This window comes from Pistacia vera, unplaced genomic scaffold (assembly GCF_008641045.1).
Source record: "Pistacia vera cultivar Batoury unplaced genomic scaffold, PisVer_v2 Contig250, whole genome shotgun sequence".
Taxonomy (NCBI): Eukaryota; Viridiplantae; Streptophyta; class Magnoliopsida; order Sapindales; family Anacardiaceae; genus Pistacia; species Pistacia vera.
In genome coordinates this window covers 1,081,526-1,109,489 of record NW_022196058.1, presented here as the reverse complement: position 1 = coordinate 1,109,489, position 27,964 = coordinate 1,081,526, and the positions used below count along the sequence as shown (strand labels likewise).

The window sequence follows — 27,964 nt, the reverse complement described above, 5'->3', positions numbered from 1 at the left end:
CTTTTATGCAAAATTTGTATATAAACTCCCTCCAACGATGAGAAAAAGACTTAACAAATTATTCTAGGATTATTATTGTAAGCTCTCACAGTAAATACAAAAACAGTGGATGTAGGTTTAAGAGTATAACTCGCCGAACCACTTTAAAAACTTTTTTGTCATTTTCTTTACTGCATTTATTATTTATTCTTTACTAGTTATCCGTAATCACGCACACATTAGTTCCGATCTTGTCAAGGTCTATCAAATCGCTCTAATTAGTGTATTTTTGCATCAACAATAATAGAATACAAGGGGTGTTACATGTATAAATAATATATACAAACGGACATAGTTAGTGTTTTTTCATTAATACAATATTCATCTATATTCAGGACTTTTCTTTTTATTTGTAACTTTTTAGTTTTTACAGTCAGCTGTTTCTAACTGACCAATAAAATTAACCAGAACAAAATCAACAATGATATATATATATATATATATATATATTTTTTTTTTTTTGATGGACGTAAATACAGAAGATACTAGTTTAGGAAGTTAGGAGTGTGGCAGTGGCAGGCCCTTCAAGTACTGAATAGGCGTTCGTGGGGTGGATGCGTTTTTGAATTGGATTGGTATTTGGTTGGTTGTGTATACGACAAACAAGTGTATTGGAGACTTTCTTCGTATGGTGACTGTATCCATGACCTCAATCAACATTAACAATTAAAAAAAAAAATTATATATATATATATATATATAACGAAGACGAAACTAGTAGTAGTGACACTAGAAGGGAGAAAAACAAATAAGAAAAGAGAAGAGGCGCGGGTGGTTGAGGTTTTGTGTTGGTGTCACCGGTCCTTTCCGCCCTTCCCATTTTATCTTCTTCCAAATCCACATTTTCTTTCATCCTCACATCTTCTCTAACTTCTCATCCCTCTCTTCTCTTCTCTTTTCTCTTCTTCTTCTTCTTTTTTTTTGTAGGCCTCATGGCTGCTTTACAATCATCAGTGTCTCCCATTCCTCATCTCACCGTCAACATTAAACTAAAGCCAACCTCACTCCTTTCTACCAATAGGAACCCTTTCTTTGTTGATTTCGTTGGATTGTATTGTAAATCCAAGAGAGTCAGACGGAGAATCGGTGTTTCCTCTAATCAAACTATCCTTTCTCCGACCAACTCCTCTGTTGTTAAAGCTGTGCTTGATCTTCAACGTCAACGTGTCCACCAGTCATCTCATCCTCAACAAAAACAACAGGTCTTTCTGCTTTTCTTTTCTTTATTTATTTTATTTTGAAGTCTTTGTTTTTTGTAATTTCATTCCTTCTCCGTCACAATTATGGTGATTTCAATGTAACTGATGATAATTTTGAAATTTTGACTACTATTTTGGGAGTTTAAATTTAAGCTGCATTGCGACTTGATGCATTTTTTATTTTTTCGAATGCACTCTACTACTGTTTGGTTAGACTTCTTTTAAATTTAAAAAAAAAAAAAATGGCGCAAGTAGTAAAGAAGTAGGCTAATGAAGAAAATTAAATTCAAGTAATTTTAGCTATTAGCAACAAACGAGGCTCAAATAAGATTATGTTCTTTTCAATTTATGTTAACTCCTCCATTTTTCCTTGATGTGGCAGTCAGAATTCCTGACTTTTTAGTTGATTATAAATTATTAGAAGACAACTGTGTAATTTATACATTAGAAAAGTTTTCTCTTCAAGTGTGAAAAATTTAGCAAATGAAGATAACTGTGGGGTAATTGAAACCAGGGAATTGGGAATTAACAATCTAAATTCAAAAAAGCAGTTAATTGGTTGATTTGTATGTTAATAGGATGAAGAATCTGTGAACTAACGTTTTCGAAGCTCAGTTTGGGTAGTTGGTTCATTTTTCTTTTTGGTGTTTTGTGGATTAAAGGAAATGGCAGGAAGTTCAAAGGTAGAATGATTGTTGTTAGAACTAGATACTTATAAAGATATTATCAGTGCCTTGTATTTTATGCTTTTTTGTTTCTCTCTTTTGGGTGTGAGGTGGCTTCTTTTGTATTTGTTTTCTGTACATGGGTTATGCCCCTTGCTACACTGTAGAAATTGCTACCTCTGTAGAAATTGTTATCCTAGGACTTGCCGTTGTTGCCCAGTGTAAATCATATTTGGAATCCTTGCACTCTTTCTTCGCTGTATTTTGAAAATGGCTATAAGTATGTAACCATAATTCAAGATTTTATTGAATAAAAATAGATTAGAAATTTTTTCTTTCATATTATAAATTTTCTAGTTGATAACCTTTCGCTAGTGTTGATTGATTGGCCTTTAATCATTTTACTACTGTTGACATTTAATCGGCTGGAATGAAACAGATAATTTTAAAAGTAATGGTCCATTTCCTTTCACTAGTGTTGATTGATTGACCTTTAATCAATTTTCTTTCTTTATTGGTTATTGAGAAAGGATTTCATTTTTTCATTATATAGGAGGATTTGGAATTAGTGGTTGACTTGGTTTTCTTTTGCACTAACTGCATTTTATCTTTTTCATTAATACAACTTATTAATGTTTCTATTATAACAAAGATGATGTAATGTGCAACGATGGTTGAAGAAGAAAACATTTTGTTGTGTAATGGTGTTATATATGTTATGGAGAAAATTAGGTAACATCTCTTGTTTATTTTATGCTGCAGTAGCTAACTCCAAGGACTTTTTGCTATTTGATTTTTCCTTTTATAGTCAAGTTCGTTTTTTGAATTCTTGTTTTAGATATGTTGGCAAGTTGGGGAGATTTAATGTAGGATGAAAAATTACAAGGATCTGTTGGCAAGTTGTCTTACTTTACCAACCTTCACTAAGATCTGCAAAGGTGAAGCTTGATGGCTGATCTATGTCATTGCTTGTGGTTTTATGTGAATTGATCCTGGACAAATCTTTTTAGATGGTTTAACATTGTGACCTGTTCTGTTGGGTGACAGTGTCCTTTTCTTTTTGCAATAATAAAAATCTTGTAGTCTCAATTGCATTATTATTGGTATCTCCCTTCTTCTGCCATTTTCCTTGGTTCTCTGTGACATCTTGTTTAAATTCATTATCAATGAATTTGTTATAATGTGAAATGAATTATTGAATGGTCATTTGATTTGTATTTAACGCTCAGCAGGCTGCTAACTTGGAGGATATAATTTCTGAAAGAGGAGCATGTGGAGTTGGATTCATTGCCAATTTGGAAAATAAAGCATCACATGAAATTGTTAAGGATGCTCTTTCAGCTCTTGGCTGCATGGAACATCGTGGGGGCTGTGGAGCAGATAATGATTCTGGTGACGGTTCAGGACTGATGACTTCAATTCCATGGGATCTGTTTAATAATTGGGCTGAAGAGGAAGGGATTGCTTCCTTTGATAGGTTGCACACTGGTGTTGGAATGGTTTTTCTCCCGAAAGATGATGACCTTTTGAAAAAAGCCAAAGAAGGTGATTGCTTATGGTGCTTTCTCTCAATTCATTTCAACATTGTTGCTTTGCATTTGCAATGATTTGAGTATGCACATGTGATGGTTATTTGACTCCTCATTTTGTATTATTATCAAGTTACATGATAGTTTACATATTCTCATTGATATGAGCTTGTCATGCATGAATAAACATTTGATGTTTGCATTTTCTATAGTTTATGCATGATTTATTATGTATAGTATGTTAGCATAAGTATCATTATGACATTTGTTTCAGTCGAGGAAAAAAACAGGTGCTTGGTACCTTTTGCATGATAAGCAAGCAGTAGTTCTAAGATTGATGAAATGTTAAGCAATTATTGGTGTCAGAAGTTGCAACTTTTAGAGGCATACTTTAAGTAAGAGGCATCTTGTTAAGGTGTTTTTCATTTATTTGTGTCAAGATAATCCATGTTGCTCCTGAGCTGCACCTTAGTGTCAGAATCCCAAAGATCAGGCTCTATCATCTTACCTTGATGTTGAAATTTTGACAAAGTTGAATATGTTTTGAAGCAAAGAGAATTAGGACCTAAAGATCATTGTCCCTTGATGGAGAACCTATTCAAAAATTGTATTCCATGAATGAAAGATGATGCATAATAAGTAAAGCTTTATGAAGGTGATAGATTTTGACGAGAGGCAAACCTTGAAATTGGGTTTTGGCTAATCCTTATAATTCCTTTCCTAAGAGCAAGGACAAATTGAGATCTGTAGAATTAGAATCCTGTAAAAAAATCTTTAATTGGTTTGGTTTCAGAGTCTTTGACAAGTTGTCTTTTTTTTCTTTTTTTAATACAACTTGAGTAACCCTAGTTCTTGTTCACCAGATTTAGTTTCAAAAGTATTGTCCTGGTGTATGCCTGATTAATTCAGACTCTGGATTAGGTTCAGGTGCAAATTGGTTAATTAACATCTTTAGTGAGTTGTGGAAGGACTTGGGACATCCTACTCCTATACTCGCTCTAAAATCTTCCCTTGAAGATCCATATTGACATTAGTTTTTTAGTGGGCAGGTGGTAATTTTTAACATTTCAGGTAGGAGAATAGCTAATAAAAAGACATTTAAGTTCCGATTTGGTTCTACTTTGACCAGGAATATGAAATAAATGATTTACACCAAATGTATTAGGACGAAGGTGTTCCCAAAGCCTTTGTAAGTAGTGAATTCTCAGTCAGACATTCTTACGGAGTTGAAGTAAAAGACTTTTGATGGTAGACGATTAATGAGATACATGATAGTCAGCATGAAAACTCTATGATCTTTTACCTGGACCTTAGTGGATTCAGTGGTGCTGATTCCTTCTGTCTGATATTGGGCCAACACACAGCAGGATATATTTTTAGCTAGGAGCAGATGCTTGGAGCTCCTCAGCTATGTGTTCTGGTTCTGCAACCAGATCAGTACTACTGTTTCAGTAAAATGATAAATTGTCCAGGGTTGAAATTAATGATTTGAATGTTTTTCTGATGCATGGTTTACTTTACATGACTGAAGTAACTTGCTTGTACCTCATTCTTTTTTTATTGTGCTTTGTTGTGTTGGAACCTTGTACCATTATTCTTCAATCTTTTTGTTATTTTAAGTTCTTTATTTTTGTTTGGTTAAGGTTGCTCTTTCTTTCTTGTGTTTAGGATATTAGCACCTGTTGGGAAACTAGTGGCTGCTGTGTTGTACCTTGTCTAAAAATAATTTTTCCGGAGAGTTTCTATTTATACTATTTTAGGATTTATGATACTACTTGTAGACGAGGAAGTCTGTACCTTAAAAGCATAGATCTTTGTTTTATCCTTGTGCTTGTATTTTAATTTATGCAATGCATTATCTGAGTCCCAATGTCATCTATTATGTCCTATATATTTTTTTATTCTCTTTTTTTGACCATTAGTTCTAATTTCTCCTGTAGTTATTATAAATACTTTTAGACAAGAGGGTCTTGAGGTGCTTGGATGGAGATCTGTTCCTGTAAATATGTCTGTGGTTGGTTACTATGCAAAAGAAACCTTGCCAAACATAGAGCAGGTATTTGTTAAAGTCATTAAAGAAGAGAATGTTGAAGATATTGAGCGGGAACTGTACATCTGCCGTAAATTGATAGAAAGAGCAGCAGCATTGGAGAGTTGGGGAAATGAGCTCTATTTTTGTTCTCTGTCAAATCAAACAATTGTTTACAAGGGCATGCTTCGTTCAGAAGTTCTTGGGTTATTTTATACTGACCTTCGGAGTGACGTTTATAAAACCTCTTTTGCTATTTATCACCGAAGGTATAGCACAAATACTAGCCCCAGATGGCCACTTGCTCAACCTATGCGGTTACTTGGTCATAATGGAGAGATAAATACCATACAGGTATAATTTTTTAAAATGAGATGCTGTACTTTGCATATAGTTGCATGTAATCAATTTGTACCGATTGCTGAAATATATATGCAGGGGAACTTGAACTGGATGCAATCTCGGGAGGCCTCATTGAAGTCTCCTGTTTGGCATGGTCGTGAAAATGAAATTCGTCCTTTTGGAAACCCTAAGGCTTCAGACTCTGCGAATCTTGATAGTGCAGCAGAAGTATGTATCACTTCAATATTCAAATGGTTTCCATTATGTTTTCAGCAGTACATGATTTCTAATTTTATTACTTCTTTTTACCGATGATGCATTTGAAAATGTATCACAGCAAAGCAAAAGAAAAAAAGATTGAAATCCTTAGTGATCTGAGAAAACTTTCTTGGGTGGAGTCTTCATTGCGTTCCTGTTGCTTTATTAGTGCTACATTTGTAAATGATTTCTTATAAAATCACAACAAAAAAGTTAACCCTATTTATACCTCTGAACGCTGTTGGCAATAAGTGTTCTCACTTGCATGATATTTTTATGAGGACTATTGGAGATATGCAATTTTCTTAAAGATGATTCAGCAAGCTTTTAGAGAGCTTTGGTGGGAACTATGTTCTGGCTGCATCCTGATCTTTTAGTTCTTTGTCTTGTTTTATAGTTGATCTTTATCCCTATGTATGCATATTTTTTGTCTTAGAAAGATTCTTTTTGTCTTTATTTGCATCCAACTCTTTCATCCCTTGTTTTGGAAATCTCCCCTTTGCGGGCCTTTCTTGAGGACTGCAAAGCATTGTTGTGGCCTTGTTAAATAAATGCATGTGTACATTTTCAAGAACCTTTCTTCAAAGCACCATACAAATCTGAAAAACTGTGGATATTTCTCATAATTATTAAGTTAGGCTAAATTCTTTTTCTTTCTCATCCTCTAAAGGATAAGGGTATTCTTTTGTATTTCTGTTTTAGGAATGAGGGGTATGTAAGACCATTCAAATTCAATGGGGACCAAGTTCCTGGATTGGATGGTTTCATTTAGAATATTTAGGAGGTTTTGAGAGACTGGTGAAAGAGGAATTTATAGCTCTTTAGTTTAATTTGAACACATCATAGATTGAGTGTCCTATTGCCATTTTATGTTTGATTTACCTATGATTGATATGATATGAATCAATTGGCTGGGTTGGATGTAAAAACAAGTTTATTCGTACTTCTTCTTGAAAAGAATACATTGCATTGCAAACGTAGACCCTGAAAAAGCTTCAGAAGTGTGGTTAGATTTTGTGATGAAGCACCACTTCCATTTCTCTTTTACTTAATGGAGGAATGATTGCTACTATTTTGCCAATTACTTTTTTTCTCTATAATTCTGCTCTTAGTTGGCTGTTTCATAAATTCATAGTTTGAGATATGTAGATTTGTTGTCTAATATCATTTTTTTCTTGTCTTGAAGACTATTAAGGTTTTTGGTATCTCATCAGTTTTGCATTCTTATTTAGCGTATATATTAATTTTCTTATGTTTCTTTGGGGGGTTTATATATCTTTTTATTTTTTTTTATTTTTTTTTTTGGACCAAGAGAGATAAGTTGAAGTGTTTTAAGATTGTTTTTGATAATCAGAATTTGAGAGAGTGTTATCATGGTAGCTAGGTAGCTCATCTGGTTATTGTTTTTAGCTTTTTCTTGTGTTTTAAGTTGAAAGTTTGTAGGATCTTGTCCCTGAAGGATTTGAAAAGTTTCTTGCATCTTGAGGAGGAAACTTTTATTAATAGAGGGAATAAAGCTATTTTGACAAGAGGACTCTCTAGTCTCTACTCCTATTTTCTTCCTTTTCAAGTTTACAATCTAGTGAAAATGGGGGTCAAACATAATAAGGAATTTATTTTTCTACTTGAATAAAATGAATGTTCTTACACGGGCACTTGGACAGTGGAAATTGCTATGCAGTGGATATCGTTGTTACCACATCATGCTTGTTGGTGGATAACTTTAGTTGCAGTTTGTTTATTTTTTCCATGAATTATTCTTTTCTTTATGTCCTTGAAGCGAATCCTTTACCAGACAGGTTTCCAGGATTCATCGGTTCACTTGTTCACTTTGCAACTGATAGATTGTTCAGAAAATTTGACTAGCTTTCTTCTTTACTTTTTCCAGTTGTTACTAAGAAGTGGCCGATCTCCTGAGGAGGCTCTAATGATTCTTGTCCCAGAGGCATACAAAAACCACCCAACTTTGATGATTAAATATCCTGAGGTATTCTGTGTTAACAATTTTGTTGTGAGGAGCCTCTAAGATTTTGCTTTGAAAATCTTCTATTTTGCATATTAATTTCTCTTTCCTTTTTGTTAGAAATATTAGTTCTCTCCTCTTACAGTTAGAAGTGACAACTATTGTGATTACAATTGATTCTGGTTCATTTCATATATATTTGTCACTTCATGTTTTTAAAAAATAAACTAAATGAAGTCAGCATACTGATTTTGGTTTCAGTCAATCAAAGTCTTCTGATTCTAATGCACTTTTTGGGTCTTAAATTATTTTATAGCATAGACCATCATATTCGTGTTGTTGCTTTCAATCCACGATTTTCTTAGTTTGGTTTACTGCTTTGTGTGTGCTTATAATACTTTTAACTTTTAATTGACGCCTACCATTTAATGTTTATGATTAACTTTACCACTTGTTAATTTTAATGAATTTATTGGGGAGATTGTCAATTAAGGTACAACTTATTCATGACATAATACAAAAGGGACACAAATTTCATTTTGTTCAATTTAGGGACATTAAATAGTAACTTGCAGTTACATTTAATAGGAAACAAGGACAAATTCATAAATACGAATTATATAAGTTATAAAAAAGTAAAAAGCAAAATAGACTCAACTAAAATAATCCTATCCAGTATAATGTTGACATGTGTCTTACAAAATTTTAGAAACATCCTAATTAAAGAATTAATACAATCCATATTTCGAAAACCAAAAATAAAAAACAAAATTACAAAATAGAAACATCCTAATTAAAGAATTAATACAATCCATATTTCGAAAACCAAAAATAAAAAACAAAATTACAAAAAAAAAAAAAAAAAAAGTTAAAGGAAAAGCTCACAGCTTTTCCTCAGGCCAGTGGGGCAGCCAGCCTGGGGAAAAGCCGTTGGCTTCTCTCTTTTTATTTATTTATTTATTTTGATTTTAATGTTTTAAATTTAGTGATAAAATTGGTTGTCCTTTCTCTTTTTTAAGTTTGTAAATTTTTTTGTGATTTTTTTTTTTAAATTTTAAAATCTGTTTTTATATTTTATAATTCATATTTTAGGTTTTTCTTATTTTATTATTATTTTTAATATTTAAACTTTGAAATCAAACAAGTGTTCTCCTTTTTCTTAATTTTTTTTTTGTTTTTCCAATCTTTTGTAGTTTTTCTTAAGTTTTTAAATTAAATTCAAAAATTAAAAGCAAATAAATAAATGGGGTTATCTAATTATTTTTGTTATTCTTTGTTAAAGTTAACGGTAAATAAGGGTTAAGTGTCCCTAAATTGAACAAAATTAAACTTGTGTCCATCTTCTATCATTACATGAATAGGTTGTACCTAAATTTATAATATCCCAATTTATTTAATTTAATTGATGCTTGATGTGGCCAATACTGAAATAGTTTTCTTCTTAGGTAGTTGATTTTTATGACTATTACAAGGGTCAGATGGAAACTTGGGATGGGCCTGCCTTACTTTTATTCAGGTAACAATTCCAATAACATACTTATACCATAGTTTTTTCTGATATATATTAAACAATTGCAAAATACTGAAATCAGTGACAAGAATGGGATTTTTGTCATTCATATTTGGTAAAAGTCATGTTTATGGAGAAAAGAAAACAAAATTTGCCCTAATTTTAATTACAATTTTTGGTTGAGGAGAGCTTAAAATTTGGAAATTGCGATGAAAGGTGCCATCAGGATTAGCCAGTGCTTTGAGAACAGTGTAGTTATTGTCTGCTCTGATTACTGATTAAATTTATTAAATGTATTTTAGTTGCAAAGTGAGAATTATAGTAAAACTATTTTAGAGTTTGAAAGATCATGATATCTGGCTCATTGTTTCAAATGTTTGGCTGGTTGGATTTAAATTAAATAATATTTGTTTTCGTCAATTTAGTTTAACTAGTAAAAAAGGCAATATGAAAAAACAAAAAAAAAAGTTTAGGATGAACTCCTCTTGGTGTGGTATTATCGTCAACCCCTGTAAACTGATATTGAATTTGTGAAAATTTGTATAATGCTCTGTGCTTCCTTTCAAGAATTTAAAGTACATTTTCTGTTACAAATAATCTGGAGCGCATTTCATTTTTAAAAGCACTTCTATTTCTTAATTGTTATGTGTTTCTTTTCTTTACTTTCTTCCCCGTTTTCATTATTATTTTTTCCGTCTCCCCATTTCTCCAACCCTTTCAGTTGATATCCTTTCTTCTGATAGTTGTCTTTAATTCATTTGCCCAGTGATGGAAAAACTGTTGGTGCTTGTCTCGACAGAAATGGACTTCGCCCTGCTAGATATTGGCGGACGATTGACAATGTTGTGTATGTTGCATCTGAGGTGTGTTATTTATCTTCAACTATTTGTTGTAAATCATCTTTGAAATATCAACATAGGGTTTTGCATGGTTTATGCACAATTTGCCCAAGCATATTATAACTAATTGGCTTAGGAAACCTTTTGTACCTGACACTTTTGGGCCAACAGCTGAAAATCTCATTGGACAAAAAGCAGAATTGTATCCTCATCACAATCTGAAATCATGAAAATTGGCTGACTACTTGGATTTGGTAATGAAGAAATTATCACATATGAGAGCAGAAGGACCAAATTTCATAGGCTTGTCCTATTCAAGGTCAAGTAAATACATATATATGTATACAGCATTGTAAACAGTCAAATGTTAATAGGGGAGTCCTAGAATAGCAAGATGAGTTGTACTACAGTAAATGTTAAATGATTTAAGTTAAATATTTTAATGACTTCAATCATAAGAAAAAAGAAAGTTTCTTGTGAAACAAAGCCAAATTAGCAGATTATCTCGGCTTGTTGATTCATGACTAAAATATAAAAGGAGAGAAATAGGGAGAAGTAGAGGAAAGAAGAGAAGTTAGAAAGAGACAAGAACATAAATTAGATAGGAAAAGAAAAGGAAGCATCAAGAGAGAGATTGGGGAGAAAATTGTTCAATCATATATCATTTCTGTGACGAATATATTCTCCAAGGATAAAAGAAAACGCCCATTTTAAGTGTCCAAGTCCTGAACAAAAAGGAAATAAAATCCCCTAAAAATAAGTAAAATTCCTATTTAAATAAGAAATGTAATATTTGGAAAACTAAATCTCTTCTAAAGTAGTAATGATCCATCTCAGATAAGGAGCAACCTTAAATCAAAGAATGAAATAATTAGAAAGATAAATAATTAGCCTTTGGTTCTTCTTTAAGGGGGAAATGCAAAGACTATGGAACTATTGAAATCTTGTTGTGGTTAGAGTTGAGAAAAGATTGGAGGTTTGGAAGAGAGGCTGTCTATCTACAGGGGAGACTTAGGTGGCATTTACTATATTTTATTTTATTGAAATCTGAAAAGAACTGAATTGTTTTAAAATCTGAATACCTGTAAATGACTAGATCTGATATGTTTATTTTTTAGTTTCTATGATTTGATTATAAGTGTTGAGTTGTGTGTTTTTGTAAATAAAACGATCTGAAAATTAACATTTTGATATATATGTTTATTTCCTATTAGAAAAAAGTTAGTAATCATTAGTTTTTGGGTTTTGCATTGTTTGTTTTGTACAATTCTAGTAATTTTTTATGTTAGTTGTATTTTTTTTTTATTGCCAAATGGATTTTTTCTTTATTTAATGTGTTTGATGAGGTTTCTGTGTTCATGTCCTGCCTTCAACATCTTCCAGCTGTTGCTGTTTTATGTTTGTTTTGCATTATATACAATAATGCCTTGTGTTATCTAGGTTGGTGTTGTACCAGTGGATGATGCAAAAATTACCATGAAAGGCCGTCTAGGTCCTGGAATGATGATAGCTGTTGATTTACAGAGTGGTCAGGTTTGTGCAGCTATTTCTATTGGTGTCACTAAGTGCATGTACAGTCTTTCTATAGGATTTTTTTGGGAAAATGTTTCATATTCATTAATTTACAACCATTAATATATCATTTACCTATATCATTCAGCATTTCAAAATTTTAAAGAGTTTAATTTAGAAGATAAAAATTTATTGCATCTAAATTCATCAAATTGTTTCTTAAATTTTTGCACTAGCATTGGATATTAATTTGTTGGCTTAATCCCATTATATAATTGTCTTAAGATGATACTGTTCGTTCTCAATGATTCAAATTATAAACTACATGTCATATAGGGATATATTTTGACAGTTAATCACGACAGAGAGATATCTTCCTCTGTATTGTTACGGATGATATTTCCATCATTTACATATTTCATTATTTTATTTTATTTTTTAAAGTAGAAACATATTAATATCTGATGAGACTCCCTGCACTACTAACAAACAATAGCCAAACAGTACAAGATAACAGAATATGTTCACCTCAAACAAGCCTCAACCAAGTATAGTAATGGAGAAAAAACAAAGAACAACCAAAACAATTGATAAACTCAACAGATAGATCCCAGCAATTCGAGGAGCTGGGAACCTCCCACAATGACACTATTTTGATCTCCTCCCCTTCACCAAAACTGACCCTTTATTTATACTACCTTCATGACTACCTATTCTACTAACAACTTTGATTCCCCTTCACACGTGGCTGTAACCAATTTCTCTAACAACTAACAGCAAGCACCTCACACTCTTTACCCCTTTCTGACCCTATTGTCCCTTATGCCCTTTGTATTTGTAAACATGCTTAATGTGAGGTCTATCAATATCATTGATTGAAATAATTAAGAAAGAGTGAACAAGTTGTCCACAGAAGTAAAGATTCATCTAAAGGAATCACAAAACTCTGTATAGTGTAGATTGATCAACTTAAAAAACTATGGATAACTTGAACATTAATGCCAGTAGTAATCACTTCCAATCTAAGTGTATAAGTACCCTGAATTTTTTTTGAGACCAATGCCCAAAGAGAAGCAAGTAAATGAACTTTATCCCACAGAATAATTATATCTTCTACACATCTATCTATAAAGATCCTTTTGTTCTTTTCTTTCCAAATCACCAAAAAGTAGCTAAAATAGCACAATATCACAAGACTTTGGCCATATTTCCCCTACCAAAGCAAATATATATTCTGAAAGAAAATCACTACTAGAGGCTGGAATGACTAAAAGAGGCTAGAATGATTGACTTAATTATTGCCGCCTGGACAAAGTTTAATCGTAATCTTTAAAAATACAAAAACCACTCAATCAGAAGATGGCATATTCCTTTTGCACAAAACATAACCAGAAAGAGACAGAACCAATTAGGAAACCTTCTTTGAACATCACATGTAATGATTTTTCCAAGAGAGATGGTCCATGCAAAAATTTTGACTTACAAGGCACTTTGGCTTTCCAAATCATGCGGGCTGGTTGAAAAGGCTGAGAATCTCATCATCGACTAACCAATTGAAGAAGGATTTACATGAAAACATAGTAGAAGGATTGAGCTTCCAAACTCTTTCACCTCTCCGCTTAACAAGGAAACTTGGTCCACCAAAGTGAAGAGGCTTGTGACTCTTGATTGTTCTTCAATCTTCTCAATCTTCTATCAGTTACACATTTCATTCACTATCTGGTTTGGAAAAATTAGAATAAAGTTAACCATGCTGATGCAAATTGACTGCTCTTTAGGATAGTTGACCTTTATGGGGCTTTATCTATTGGCTTGAAACAAATTTCAGTGGTGTTAAGTATCGTACATGTACTACCTTTCTATGAAGTCACTCAGACACGGTCTTTTGACTATTTGAAATAACCAATATTAACAAGCTTTTGTCTAATTGGTATGATATTTTCTTTACATTCCTGTTGTGTTTGGAAGGTTATCATCTGTGTTCAGGATGAAGACAAGATGGAATTGATTTCTTATACATGCTCTTTTGATGCCAGTTTTACTTTCTATAATATTTAAATTGCAGATCATGTGATTTGGGGGTCTTATGTTTGACTTTTTTCTTGTAATTAATATTCTCATCTTAACTTTTTTTCTTAAAATCATATCCTTCAGTTCAGAAAGGATGTAAGCACTCCTGGGCTTGTATTTAATTTTTGTTTTATGTTTTAAACATGTTCATTTGCAGGTTTATGAGAATACAGAGGTTAAAAAGCGAGTAGCTGCATTAAATCCCTATGGAAAGTGGCTCAGTGAAAACATGCGATCCTTGAAGCCTGTAAACTTCCTTTCAATGACAGTTATGGACAATGAATCAATCTTAAGACATCAACAGTAAGTATTTTAACTAACAATCTATCATTTGGAATGAGTTTTAATTGAACGGGTTATGCTTACTGGTGAATCAAGATAGTTTCTTTCTTTCTTTCTTTATTATTATTATTGATAAGAAATAGAAAAGATGAAACATAATAGGAAAGGAAAAAAAAAAAGTTATAAGAGTGGATTTTGTTGTCCACAGCATAAGCAAAAACTTTGTTAAGATCGGTATCTTGTTCTATGTATCAATCTACAAAATCTGTAACTATCTGTGTATTGATAATGAAAACACTATCCTGGCTGCTGCAAAAGCAGCTGCATAGAGTAATAGTTTAAGAAACAACCATTTCCCAGTTCAGGTGAACTAAGAAAAATGATGTATCTTGAAATTCTTTCGACATGGAATATCAGTTGCATAAAATTAAAATTTATCCAACTAGGAATAACATCCTCCCTCTTTTTCTTGTAAAAACATGATTGTTTTTCTTACCAAATCATTCTTCTATCACGAGATGTGCTTCAGTTCATTTTTGTCTTGAAAAATTTGGTTTCTTTTTACTGAACTATCACGTCTCAAATGGTTCTTATTGTATGGATCTTTGACGGATCAGGGCATTTGGCTATTCTAGTGAGGATGTTCAAATGGTTATTGAGACTATGGCTTCACAAGGGAAGGAACCTACGTTTTGCATGGGAGATGATATTCCATTGGCAGTTTTGTCTCAGAGGCCACACATGCTTTACGATTACTTTAAGCAACGATTTGCACAGGTTTGCTCAAATAAAATATTATTTTTGATGAAACTGTTCTGGCTATTACCCTTGCTATTACAGTATAATAATTGATGCTTGGTTTTAAATGGCATTATTAGTGATTTGTTTGATTGTACTGGGTGCTTGATTTTGCCACTCATTTTAACTTCTTTGCCACTAGTACCTTGCATGGCATTATTTTTACCATGATTTTCGCACTCTCTGTCTCTCTGATATAGTTACAATGAAATGATAACAAGATATGGGCTAGTGTGCTTAATAGTATCTGAGCCTATCCTACTTTTCTTGCTGAAAATACCTCCTGATAGATAATATGTCTACAATCATACATGATTAGTACGTCAACTGAAAGTTCTCATTATGTTTGATTTTGTTGCTACTTATTTTAGTCATTAGAGTTTGTAATGACTAAAGTTTACATTGAAGTACATTGTGTTATATGATATGATTGATAAACAATTCCTTGCTAGTTAAAAAAATTAGGTTTTATGTCATTGGTATTATATAGAATTTAGACACTACCTAGCTGTGCTAGCGAGTGAGATTTTGTTCAGCAACTCTTGAATTGCTTGCTTGGATGCCCATTCCTAAATTTTCTTTGATAGGCTCCACTCTAAGTGTCATTTAGTAATGAGATCATTGCATACAAAACACTTGGCATACTATGATCTGGAAAGGCCAATAGAATTCAGTGTGAGATACATAAAATAAGTGAATGGATATTGTTGATTGTTTATGTATAAGCATTAGCGAACAATTAGGTTTCCTTCTTAACTTTTTCCAACAGGATATGCATTTGGTTGTGTACCTGCTGATTGGCAAGAAATCTCAATTAGTGAATGCTACACTGAATTGTATGGTAGAAGGTTAGATACAATCATTAACTTTCAGAAGAGTAACTGCAAATTTTTTGACTAACTAACTATTCTTAACATTTGAAATTTGGGTGTTGTTATACTTTCAGAAAGCAAGGTTGTGTTATTTGCTATTTCTTTTGTTTTATGAATAGGCTTGTTTGTTTTTTTAATGGCTGTGCTCTGTATGTGCAGGTTACAAATCCAGCCATTGATCCTCTTAGAGAAGGATTAGTTATGTCTCTTGAAGTTAATATTGGGAAACGAAGAAACATATTGGAGGTTGGACCTGAAAATGCTTGCCAGGTTCAATAGCATCTTCCTCTCCTCACAATTATATTTTCTGTTTATTATGCTTCTGATTGAAATTAATTAATGTCTAGTTAGGATTATATAATATTTATAGCTGTATTTTTTTTCTCACTCACATCAGGTTAGTTTGTCTAGTCCCGTGCTGAATGAAGGAGAGCTTGAGTCATTGTTGAAGGATCCTTTCTTGAAACCACAAGTCTTACCTACATTTTTTGATATACGCAAAGGAGTTGAAAGTTCCCTGGTCAGGACACTTCACAGACTTTGTGAAGCTGCTGATGAAGCTGTTCGAAATGGTTCCCAACTGCTTGTTCTATCTGACCGTTCTGATGAGTTGGTAAGCTTTCTTTTAGTTCTTAATATATTAACGTGGAATTTTTTTATAACATTCAGTACTAAAACCTAATTAGAAATCATTAATACTGTGAGAACTAAGTTAGCGTGTCTTTGATTATATAGTTACAAAAATGTTTCAGCATTTTGATAGGAATCCACTCACAAATTGATATGAATTGGTTGGATAGTGGGCATTTTGATGGAAATTGGGCTGGGTAATAGTCCTTTGTGAGCTTGGGTAGAGCTCTTCTTGAAAAACCGGCTTGCCAAGGGAAGGTGTCCAAGCCCTTATAAACCACATACCCACCCCATTTCTCTCTCAATGTGAGATCCTAACATACCACCATGCTTCTACAACCGACGTTCACGTTGGCCTCTTTACTCGTTGGGTGATTATGCGGATCCACCTTTCCCTTGGGCTTCCATGTCTTTTCTTGGGGTAGCAGCTTGGGCCCAAGGTTAGCTTGCCATAGGTCAGCCTACCACATAGGTGACGTCCACGTGGGCGCAGGATCATGCTCTGATACCATTTGATACGAATCCGCTCACAAATTGATATGAATTGGTTGAATAGTGGGCCTTTTGATAGAAATTGGGTTGGGTAGTTGTCTTTTTGTGGGCTTGGGTAGAACTCTCCTTGGAAAATTGGCTTGCCAAGGGAGGGTGTCCAAGCCCTTATAAACCACATGCCCATCTCTTTTCTCTCTTAATGTGGGATCCTAACATATTTGCTGCTGCATTTTTCATTGCAACAAAATTTCTGTTTCTTGATCATTTTGTTTTATTAAGCTTTTCTCTGTCTTATTTTGAGTCAGTAGATTTGAAGATTTTGCTTTTATGTAGTTTTTTTTTTCTTGAATATTGCTCCAAAATATTCAAACCAAATTGGTTAAATTTGTTAAATGTTGTTAGAAGTTGAATTTGTCTCACATCGCCTCAATAGTGGGTTGTTATGTTGTATATAAGTGATTGGGCTCCCTCCTCTTTTGAGCTAGCTTTTGGGAGTGAGTTCTACCCAAGCCCACTTTATCATGGTATCAGAGCCACATTTGTTTCTCTCCCCTCTTTGGTTGGGACGATGATGGGTTTGGATCCCGACCTTGCACGCCGAGCATGAGGGAGGGTGTTAGAAGTTGAATTTGTCTCACATCGCCCCAATAGTGGGCTGTTATGTTGTGTATAAGTGATTGGACTCCCTCCTCCTTTGAGCTAGCTTTTGAGAGTGAGTTCTACCTAAGCCCACTTTATCAAATGTTAACATGCATCATTGTATGATTGAAACATATTGGTTAAATTTGTTAAATGTTAGTTTTATGCTATTTGGAATGTGGTTAACATGCATAATTGTATAATTGAATCTGCTGCTGTAAATATAGAAGCCTTACAAGTGAAAGTTATAGTTTTGCTTAGTTCTTATTTTCACTTAAACAGTGGCTCTGTGTTACTGTCTCTTATACATACAGACACATGGATGCTATCATGGCTACATACTTTTATTCTTCCTGTACAGGCTGGAGTAAACTATTGTCCTTTTTACCCTTTGGGGACATTGCAGATGATCTGTTTGAGTTAGATTTTTCTTGTACTCTCATGTTCTTGAGGATGAAGTTCTTGTATCTCTGCCATGTCTTATTTATATTGTTTCTCCGCCAGGAACCAACTCAACCTGCAATCCCTATACTTCTTGCTGTAGGAGCTGTCCACCAGCATCTTATTCAAAATGGCCTGCGAATGTCAGCTTCAATTGTGGCAGACACTGCTCAGTGCTTCAGCACACATCAGTTTGCCTGTTTGATCGGATATGGGGCAAGGTTATTTCTCTTTCTTTCTAAAACTAATTACACATTTATTTCTTTGTTCTCATTTAATTACCTCAAGGATTTATACTATGCAGTCTGATATTCATACCTCAATATTTTGTATTAGGATAATTTCTGACGACCTTCCCTGAGGTTTGGGGAAAGTGTTAATTAGACCCAAAAGTTTTTAAATTGTAAGGAGTCTCTCCTTAAGTTAATTAATTGGGAAGTATAGGCAAATTATACAAGTACTAACGTTATTAAGGATGAAAATTTTTACATTATTAATGGCCTTGAGAGTTGGTCTCCTTGCTGTTTAAAAACATTTGGGTCTAATTGACCCTTTCTTCAAACCTTAGAGGAGGCTATTGTAATTACTTCTTTGTATTATCTACAGTTGAAAATGTAATGTTTCTAAATACATTTATGAAGTCTTGGTTTCATCTTCTCATACCATTGATTCAATTTTCTTTGGTCATTAACGTGATATGCATGGATATGTTACCAAGGATGAAAAATAAGGAAAGAGAGACAGGTCAGAAAGGACATGTATTCCATTTGTTCTTTTTTCTTTTTAATGTTGTAAGAATAGAGAGAAGTAAAAGTAATGCAGCTGTTGGTATGCAAAATATTGGGCCATACAAGAATTTAATAACTTTTGCGCGGAAAGAAAGTTGTATTTGAGGTACATGTACAGATGAAATGATTGAACTTAAAACCCGTCTAAATTGGCAACCCCTAACATGCAGGATTTTTATAACTATAGCATTTCTCCCGCATACTAAATTGAACATCACTTTTGAATAAAATTGCCAGTTGGATCTGATTTTACCCTAGATTACATTTAGATAGAAGCTAGTGAAAATTTCCTTTTTAAAATTAGTACACCTCTGTGTTTGTTGCAAAAGGAATATGCATGCCAATATTTTAATCGGTTTCAAACTAGTTCAAAGCTACTCTATGGAATTGCCTTAGGAGGACGTCCAAACTGTGCCTATGTTTTTCATTGCTTCCAGATTGTGAATCATGTTGTTTCCTCTTGTTCTGCCCCTAGTTCTAATAAATTTAAAAAAATCTCTTCTTTGTTATCCTGAATATGCATTCATTATTTTTTCTGAAATCATATCTCCAGTGCTGTATGTCCATACTTGGCACTGGAGACTTGCCGACAATGGCGTTTGAGTACTAAAACCTTGAATTTGATGCGGAATGGAAAGATGCCTACTGTGACTATTGAACAGGCTCAAACAAACTTTTGCAAGGTCAGTCAGTGATAGCAACATTTTTTTTTTCTTTTTGCAATCAACATTTACCTTATTTGCTTTTATTGTCTCCGATTAATTGCAGATTAAGGAATATTTACTTCGTAGAACCTTTATCTTATTTATTTCCTTTTTTAGGGTATTTACAGTTACAGTTTTTTTTATTTTGTAATATTGTAAATGCCCTGGTCTTCACTACTTATGGTCTTACCTTTCTAAGCCATGCAATTACCACTTGAGCAGTCTCCAAGAGGGTTAGCTATATGACTGTTTTTCTTTTCTTTTCTTTTTTATTTATTTATTTATTTTTTTCTGAAGATCCTAAAAAATTAATTTGAAGCCACAATGCTATAAATGAGAGGCAACTGAAAGCTGTTACAATAAGAAAAATTATCTCAAAATATTCTGAAGTGTCTAAATGAGATCAATTGGCAGAGGAGGCTCGATTGAAAATGTTGAGAAGAATAAGAATGTCATTGTTAAACTGTGAAAAAGATTACGCACACTCTTATAGACAATATATAAATTATTTATTTCATTTTAGACAATGCTTTTATACTTTCTTTCCTAAGCCCAGTCCTCCTGCTACTTATCATTACTTCAATGGAATATGTTTTTGCTGTTTATTCAATATGTTCATGTTCATGATAATTAAAATTTGTTTTTGTTATACTTCCAGGCTGTTAAATCTGGTCTTCTCAAAATTCTTTCCAAGATGGGCATTTCACTGCTTTCCAGGTGTAAATTTAAACTAAATATGATTTTCTAAGTTTTGCACTCTATATGTGAGTTACATTGACATATTGACTTACTAGCATTTTGTGTTTAGTTACTGCGGTGCTCAGATATTTGAGGTTTATGGATTGGGGAAGGAGGTTGTCGATCTTGCATTTACTGGGAGTGTATCAAATATTGGCGGATTAACTTTCGATGAGGTTAGAAGTAGAACACAGCAGGAATTGAGCTCTTTGTCTCTAAATTGAACAATTTCTAGTATTTGATGATGCATGATATGCAAACTTTCATATGCAGAAATTTCTTATGCCGTTGCATATAAACTCATTGATGTATGGCTGATTTAAGATCACATGAAAATTTTGTGATTAATATACTGCATATTACACTAAACATTTATATGCATAGCTTTAGCCTGTTTCAGTTGAAAGCTAAATTAGTAGCTGTTTGTTTTGTAATTTAGAACCGGGATATCAGATTATGAACAATCATACACTATTATGGCATATCATTTTTAAAAGCGGAGAATGCATTTGTTTACATTGTCCTCTTGGAAAATATATGCATAGTTTTACCCAGTGTCAGTTGAAAGCTATGATAGTAGCAGATGAAACCTCAGAAATTACATCAGTAATTGTGAACCTGGGTACCAGACTATTGAACATTCATAGATTATGTATGGCTTATATAACATGGAATCTCATGGATCTGTCTTTCTATCAGCTAATAATTCTTCTGATCATTCCTCCTAAATTTCTGAGATGGTAATGGGCCTAGTTTACTGCTTTATAGTTGAAAAAACTACAAGCATTAGCACTGTTGTGCTATTTTTCTTTGAAGAAAATTTTATAAACCGAATACTAATGAGCCTAGCTTAGACAGGTTATTTCCTACATTGTTGAACTAATCTTTTATCTTAATTTTGAAGGTACCACTGCACTTTTAACTTCATTGTCCATTGACTTTGTTTTCTGAAATATTTCTTTCTGCAGCTGGCAAGGGAATCGTTGTCTTTCTGGGTGAAGGCTTTTTCGGAGGATACAGCGAAAAGATTAGAAAATTATGGGTTTATACAGTTTAGACCTGGAGGTATCAATTTTTTTATTAACATGCATACATTTGCTGCCGCTTTTAACTTATGATAACATGAGTATGTTTAGATGCTTTTATGAATTAATTTTCTACATAATGGGAATAATATCTAGTAAAAGATAAAACATTTAGGTAAATTTATCTAACATAAGGTGAGTCCACAATTTGACAGTAGATACAACTGATACAAACAATATTTGATAGAACTCATACTTTTGCTTGGAACGTCAGTGTATCAATAATTTCAAGTTTTTTTTTTTTTTTTTTTTTGCTGCCTATTCAGAAGAATTGGAAAGTTGTAGTTGCTTTATTTTGATTTTTATCTTTGTTCTTCTCTGGTTTAGTCTGACTTCCATGTGTTGTCTTTATTGATTTTTTTTTCCTTCTGTTTCGTGTATTAATAATAATTTTAAAAAAAAAAAAAAAAAAAAAAAACTATTTATAGCTTAACTAAAATGTGTATTATCCAAATGAAAGTTTATATTTCCGTTATGGTTAACAACATTTGGTTGAACAATTTATTTGTTGCTTTGCCCTATTTCATAATATTATGAGCATCATTTTATTTGTTTTTCCAATAATATTTAACATTTTTAAATGTTTTTTAAGGTGAGTATCATGGAAACAACCCAGAGATGTCAAAGTTGCTCCACAAAGCTGTTCGCCAAAAGAGTGAAAGTTCTTTCTCAATTTATCAGCAGCATCTGGCTAACCGGCCAGTGAATGTGAGTTCTGAAGCTACATTATGCAATCATTCCTTTTTTATTCGGCCAATCTAATTTTCAACTTCATGAAAACATTTGTGATTTACATATTATTTCTGTTTTAAACTGTTAACTATAGGTTCTTCGTGACCTTCTTGAGTTTAAAAGTGATCGTACTCCAATTCCCGTTGGGAAAGTTGAACCTGCTTCAGCTATCGTCGAAAGGTTTTGCACTGGTGGAATGTCACTTGGTGCAATTTCTAGAGAAACTCATGAAGCAATTGCCATTGCCATGAATAGATTAGGAGGAAAATCTAATTCAGGAGAAGGTGGTGAGGTAGTGTGTTCACTTTCTAGTAAATTGTGATGCACAACAATCTTGAAACATCTTTCTTTTGTCATACAATAGTTGCAGATTTGTTGACCATGAATCAAAAGTAACTTGGATTTTAATATTACTTTGAATCCAGGACCCTATACGCTGGAACCCACTCTCAGATGTTGTTGATGGGTATTCTCCAACATTGCCACATCTCAAAGGCCTTCAAAATGGGGATACTGCTACAAGTGCTATTAAGCAGGTCATGTCACTTCGCTATGCTATGGAATGAGAATATTTAGTTTCTTAATCTAATTTTATAGGCTTCAGCTTTAGCTCTAAGACCCAGAACCTATTTGCTTATTGTAAAACGTCCACGTTAAGATATTCTTAATCTCATGAAAGTGCATGTCTAAAAAATGAGGCCATTAACTGGAAGAAGTCTGTGGGTTGTTTTTATTAAAATACAAGAAAAAAATAATAGAGACATGGTTTTTGCTCATGCATTTATTAGATGCAAAGCTTTATTGAAAGGACTCCAACTCCAATGCATATTCTTCAGGTTGCTTCTGGTCGATTTGGTGTAACCCCAACATTTTTGGTCAATGCTGATCAGTTAGAAATTAAAATTGCACAAGGTGCAAAGCCCGGTGAAGGTGGTCAATTGCCTGGGAAGAAAGTGAGTGCATACATTGCAAGGTTGAGAAATTCTAAACCTGGTGTTCCCCTTATATCTCCTCCACCGCATCATGACATTTATTCCATAGAGGATCTTGCCCAATTGATCTTTGACCTTCATCAGGTAGTCATCTGCTTCATCTTCAATCTGCCAGAATGTAATATATATTTCCAATGTATTGATAAGAATGGTATCTGACATCTGTCTGGCAAATAGGTCAATCCTAAAGCTAAGGTCTCTGTAAAGCTTGTGGCTGAAGCAGGTATTGGAACAGTTGCTTCTGGGGTTTCAAAGGGTAATGCTGATATTATACAGGTATTTAAATATGAATTGGTTTTACATATATCAAGTGTTGAGGTATCATCATCTTTTATGCTATTTGGCGAGAAAAAAAGAAGCTTTCTCCTCTATTTGTCAATGTTTACAACCCTCTCAAGCAATAGGTTTTGCCAGAAAATTTGACTACAAATCTTTGGAACCATATGAATAATTGGAAAGTAATGTTACTGCATCCTATTATACTTGGAGAATCCTTTAGCAAATTGATCATGAAAGGCTCTCTTCATTTGTCCAGGTTTAGAACCCGTTTTAACAAACTTTCACTTACAAGAATGATTTGAATTGTCATTAATTTGTTCTTTCAACAATAGCGGTCTACAGTTTGATACTCTTGTGATTTTAAGTACTCCACTCTTAAGGAAGCACTCAAAGTTATTAATTAATATATCCAATTTATTTTGCAGATATCAGGACATGATGGTGGAACTGGAGCCAGCCCTATAAGTTCGATAAAACATGCTGGTGGTCCTTGGGAACTTGGACTTACAGAAACACACCAGGTGGTTATTCCTACAAATCAGATCATGACTATTTCTTCTGATTTTAGCACACTCAAGGAGATATTTGTTAACGGAAATCTTTTGCAGACTCTCATTGAAAATGGACTCAGAGAACGGGTCATTCTCAGAGTTGATGGTGGCTTCAAAAGTGGAGTTGATGTCTTAATGGCTGCAGCAATGGGTGCTGATGAATATGGGTTTGGTTCTGTGGCAATGATTGCTACTGGATGCGTTATGGCTCGCATTTGCCACACTAACAATTGCCCTGTTGGTGTTGCCAGTCAAGTACGAAAGGAAACCACATTGTTGTTTAATATTCTCATTTTCTTGAACCTTCTAACTCATTGATGTCATCTTTGTTATTTGTTTTTCCCCAACTGATTTTTATATAGAGAGAAGAACTGCGAGCACGATTTCCTGGTGTGCCTGGTGATCTTGTGAATTTTTTTCTATATGTAGCTGAGGAGGTAATTCAATCTCCCAAAATTTTTGGGGATTTTGCATGCATTTTCTCTCCCTAAGGTTCTATGGGATTTTAGCATCCATTTTTGCGGTCAAATTTTCCTGTTCAATGAAATTCTGTACATTTACTCCTGTTTTATTACCTTAATGATTTGATGTCCAGCTGTAGTTCATGTTTGCTATATTCTCCAATGCCTTCCTCTATTATGTTTGCCTAGGTTAGAGGCATGTTAGCACAAATGGGTTACGAGAAGTTAGACGATATAATTGGAAGAACTGATTTATTGAGACCACGAGATATCTCGCTAGTGAAAACTCAGCATCTTGATCTCAATTTTATTCTCTCTGTATGTACAAACTACACTTATTTTCCTATTCTCTGTCTTTCCATTATGGACATGCCTATTTAAATTGCTTATATGTAACATAATTCCTTTTTTTATCAGAATGCTGGTTTGCCAAAGTGGAGCAGTACAGAAATCAGGAATCAGGATGTTCATTCAAATGGCCCTGTTTTGGATGATGTTTTGCTTGCAGATCCAGAGGTAACAAATAATTGATATATGGTGCTTCTTGGCTTGTGCTTGTCCGTGTTGAAGTTGTTCGTTTGAATAATATAATGTTGATCCACGGATATATGTTTTGCTTCCTTGATACAAGTTTTGCTTGGATTGCTCTGCCTGCAGTTATGATTTGCGCATACTTATATATGTGGCTATGCTGGAACTTTTTGTTTTTTGGCTAGGATATTGGAACATAGCTAGTCAGGTTCTAGACAAGAAGTTCTCGCAGTCCCTTTCTTTTATTCCATCTTTGTTCAGTTGAATATACAAATAATATGTGTCCAGGGCAACATCGGCTAGCTCCAATGATTTTAGGCATATGGTATTTATGATTTGTGGTTGTTCCCTCTTGTATTGTCATTAAGAAGGATGCCACCTTTTTTGAGGGGAGCACAGGTATGATCAGCTCTATCGAAAACTATGGAATCCACCCAGGGCCTTGAATAGACTAGAAAAAGGAAGAATCTAATAGGCTGAATTATTAATCAATCCATGTTCCTGCATTTACCTGTCATTTCTATTCATTGCCTGGATAAGATAGGAAACATAGATTCTAAAACGTACCTTACTTGGTACAAAAACTTAAAAAACCTTTTACATCTGAAAACATGCCATCTTATAGGAAGGGAATCAATTATTGGTGAGGGCCAGTAGTTTAAAATGAAATCTTCAAATCACTTTAGTTCCCTTCATTTTTCAGTTTAACATTATTTGTTGAATCTGAGGTACTATGAAATATGTTAAAGAATCATAATCAGTTTATGCTACTAACTTTTGAAAGATATCTGTCATGCATTGTTCCTGATGGCAACTCTTGTATGAATAATATCATTCCAGATATTCGATGCGATAGAGAATGAGAAAGTGGTCAAGAAAACAATTAAGATATACAATGTTGATCGTGCTGTTTGTGGGCGTATAGCAGGAGTGGTTGCAAAGAAATATGGTGATACTGGTTTTGCAGGGCAACTAAATATAACGTAAGATGTGCTGGGCTTGGTTAATAACAACAGTTTAAAAGATGCACATCTTGATATCTATTTAATCTATTCAGGCTAAATACTTTTTCTTCCTGACAGTTTTACTGGGAGTGCTGGGCAGTCATTTGCTTGCTTTTTAACACCTGGGATGAACATTCAGCTTATTGGAGAGGCTAATGATTATGTGGGAAAGGTATTTTTATAAAATTAGTAATTGTTCGTATTGTTCAAAAATCGAACTTGATAGGTTTTAAGAATTTGTCAGCAAATGAGTTGAGCATGATTTCTCTGGGGCTTTTAGATTATTAACTAGCACAATATCAATAACTTATTTCATTCTTAAGTCAAATTAACATGAAAATATTTACCAACTTTATGTGAATTTTTATTTTATTTTATTTTTGTGAATTGCATTGACTTTTATATTTACTTAAGCTTGGTAAAATCTGAAATGAGCAATATAAATGTTGCAAGGGTATGGCTGGAGGTGAGTTGGTGGTGGCTCCTGTTCAGAGCACTGGGTTTTGCCCAGAGGATGCAACCATAGTAGGGAATACTTGTCTGTATGGAGCAACAGGTGGTCAAATCTTTGTTAGAGGGAAAGCTGGAGAGCGGTTTGCTGTCAGAAACTCACTTGCTGAAGCCGTTGTTGAAGGCACTGGTGATCATTGTTGTGAATACATGACTGGTGGATGTGTGGTTGTACTTGGAAAGTGAGTACAAACCCTTTACTTATATTTGTCATAAATCTTAATTCAAGGAAATTAATGTTAGAGCAACTTCACTGGTGATTTTGGCAGAGTGGGTAGAAACGTTGCTGCTGGTATGACTGGAGGTTTGGCATACATTCTTGATGAGGACGACACTCTCATTCCCAAGGTCATTTCTGATGCACCTGACCTCTTTTTAATAACTTCCTGTTGATGATATACTTTCTTTTTTTTTAAATTCATGTATCTGTTCTCACTCAAGAGCTTCAAAGTATAACGTGTAAATCTTTGAGCAGGTCAACAAGGAGATAGTGAAGATCCAAAGAGTGACTGCCCCAGTTGGACAGATGCAGTTAAAGAGCCTTATTGAAGCCCACGTTGTAAGTGTACCAATCGTATGCATGCATGGACATCAATCGTGTGCCATAGTTAATTAATGATGGCCAGTTGATTTCGTAGATATATGAACTTAGTACATGCAACTGTATGTCCAGTATCGTAACTTTTAAACAAATATCGATTTACTCTTAATACTTTTTCTGGTGAAGGAAAAAACTGGCAGCAGTAAAGGTCAGACAATTCTAAAGGAGTGGGAGACATACCTCCCACTCTTCTGGCAGTTGGTTCCACCTAGCGAAGAAGACACCCCAGAGGCTTGTGCTGAGTATGTGAGAACAGCTACTGGGGAGGTAACGTTGCAGTCTGCGTAGGGCAACTCAAGAGTAACAAGGAAAGTCGAAAGTCAAACCCACCTTTGTACAGGTCAAACATAGAGAGTTGGGTTTTAATAAGCTACATTAAAGAGGAGGATTTCAAACTTGTATCATACAAGGCAAGTAATGTTTGTTGCTTAGTTGCCTTGTTTTGGAGAACCCTCAATTGTCAATCAATAAGCATTCATCTTAGTAAGTGCTACAGTGTATTTGTACAGTGAATTGTCACCGGAACTGTAAATTAAAGTTTAGGTTTTTGCCATCCTGTCAGGGCTTATATGTTTACTAACAGTTATACACCGTCATGGCTAGCTATTGCTGGTCATTTTCGTTTTATCTGTTTAATTGATTCTGATAAAATGAATTTCCACTTGTTCATAGTCAGTAATCTTAGTCGATCAAAACTTGTTAAATAATTCTTGTCTTCAGCCTTTAATTTGTAATGTGCATGTCGTAATTCATTTAAAACACATGATTTTTTTTTTATGCCTTTCAACTCATGTTAGTTTCTAAAATCTAAGACCTGTAGAGATTTATCATATTAACTCAGGGAATTCTTTGCGTTCATAAAAATACAAAGCCTGTTTA

The 27,964-nt window shown here is 33.8% G+C and overlaps 1 protein-coding gene across 2 annotated transcripts; it reads left to right on the top strand.

The window, feature by feature from the left end:
* Nucleotides 1-774: 774 nt before the first annotated feature.
* LOC116132388 (ferredoxin-dependent glutamate synthase, chloroplastic) lies at nucleotides 775-27,760 on the top strand. 2 transcript variants are annotated; one of them, XM_031418041.1, is made up of 33 exons: nucleotides 775-1,241; nucleotides 3,133-3,448; nucleotides 5,373-5,815; nucleotides 5,900-6,031; nucleotides 7,950-8,048; nucleotides 9,470-9,540; nucleotides 10,301-10,397; nucleotides 11,814-11,906; nucleotides 14,113-14,258; nucleotides 14,855-15,014; nucleotides 16,067-16,177; nucleotides 16,305-16,520; nucleotides 18,173-18,330; nucleotides 19,451-19,580; nucleotides 20,260-20,318; nucleotides 20,410-20,515; nucleotides 21,308-21,404; nucleotides 22,017-22,132; nucleotides 22,251-22,448; nucleotides 22,582-22,692; nucleotides 22,993-23,232; nucleotides 23,326-23,424; nucleotides 23,853-23,948; nucleotides 24,036-24,233; nucleotides 24,341-24,415; nucleotides 24,629-24,757; nucleotides 24,857-24,955; nucleotides 25,811-25,953; nucleotides 26,053-26,146; nucleotides 26,428-26,666; nucleotides 26,754-26,832; nucleotides 26,960-27,043; nucleotides 27,212-27,760. In XM_031418041.1, the coding sequence occupies exons 1-33, from the start codon at nucleotides 972-974 to the stop codon at nucleotides 27,371-27,373; spliced, it is 4,866 nt and encodes a 1,621-aa protein (XP_031273901.1). In that variant the 5' UTR covers nucleotides 775-971; the 3' UTR covers nucleotides 27,374-27,760. The 2 variants fall into 2 exon arrangements, with proteins under 2 accessions (XP_031273901.1, XP_031273902.1); XM_031418042.1 differs by having other exon boundaries at nucleotides 3,136-3,448; nucleotides 27,212-27,373.
* Nucleotides 27,761-27,964: the final 204 nt, after the last annotated feature.

Coding starts and splice junctions, on each gene's coding strand:
- LOC116132388 (XM_031418041.1), top strand. CDS start 972: ATGGCTGCTTTACAATCATCAGTGTCTCCCATTCCTCATCTCACCGTC. Junction 16,521..18,172: donor CTGACCGTTCTGATGAGTTG/GTAAGCTTTCTT, acceptor TTTCTCCGCCAG/GAACCAACTCAACCTGCAAT. Junction 23,949..24,035: donor GACTTACAGAAACACACCAG/GTGGTTATTCCT, acceptor AATCTTTTGCAG/ACTCTCATTGAAAATGGACT.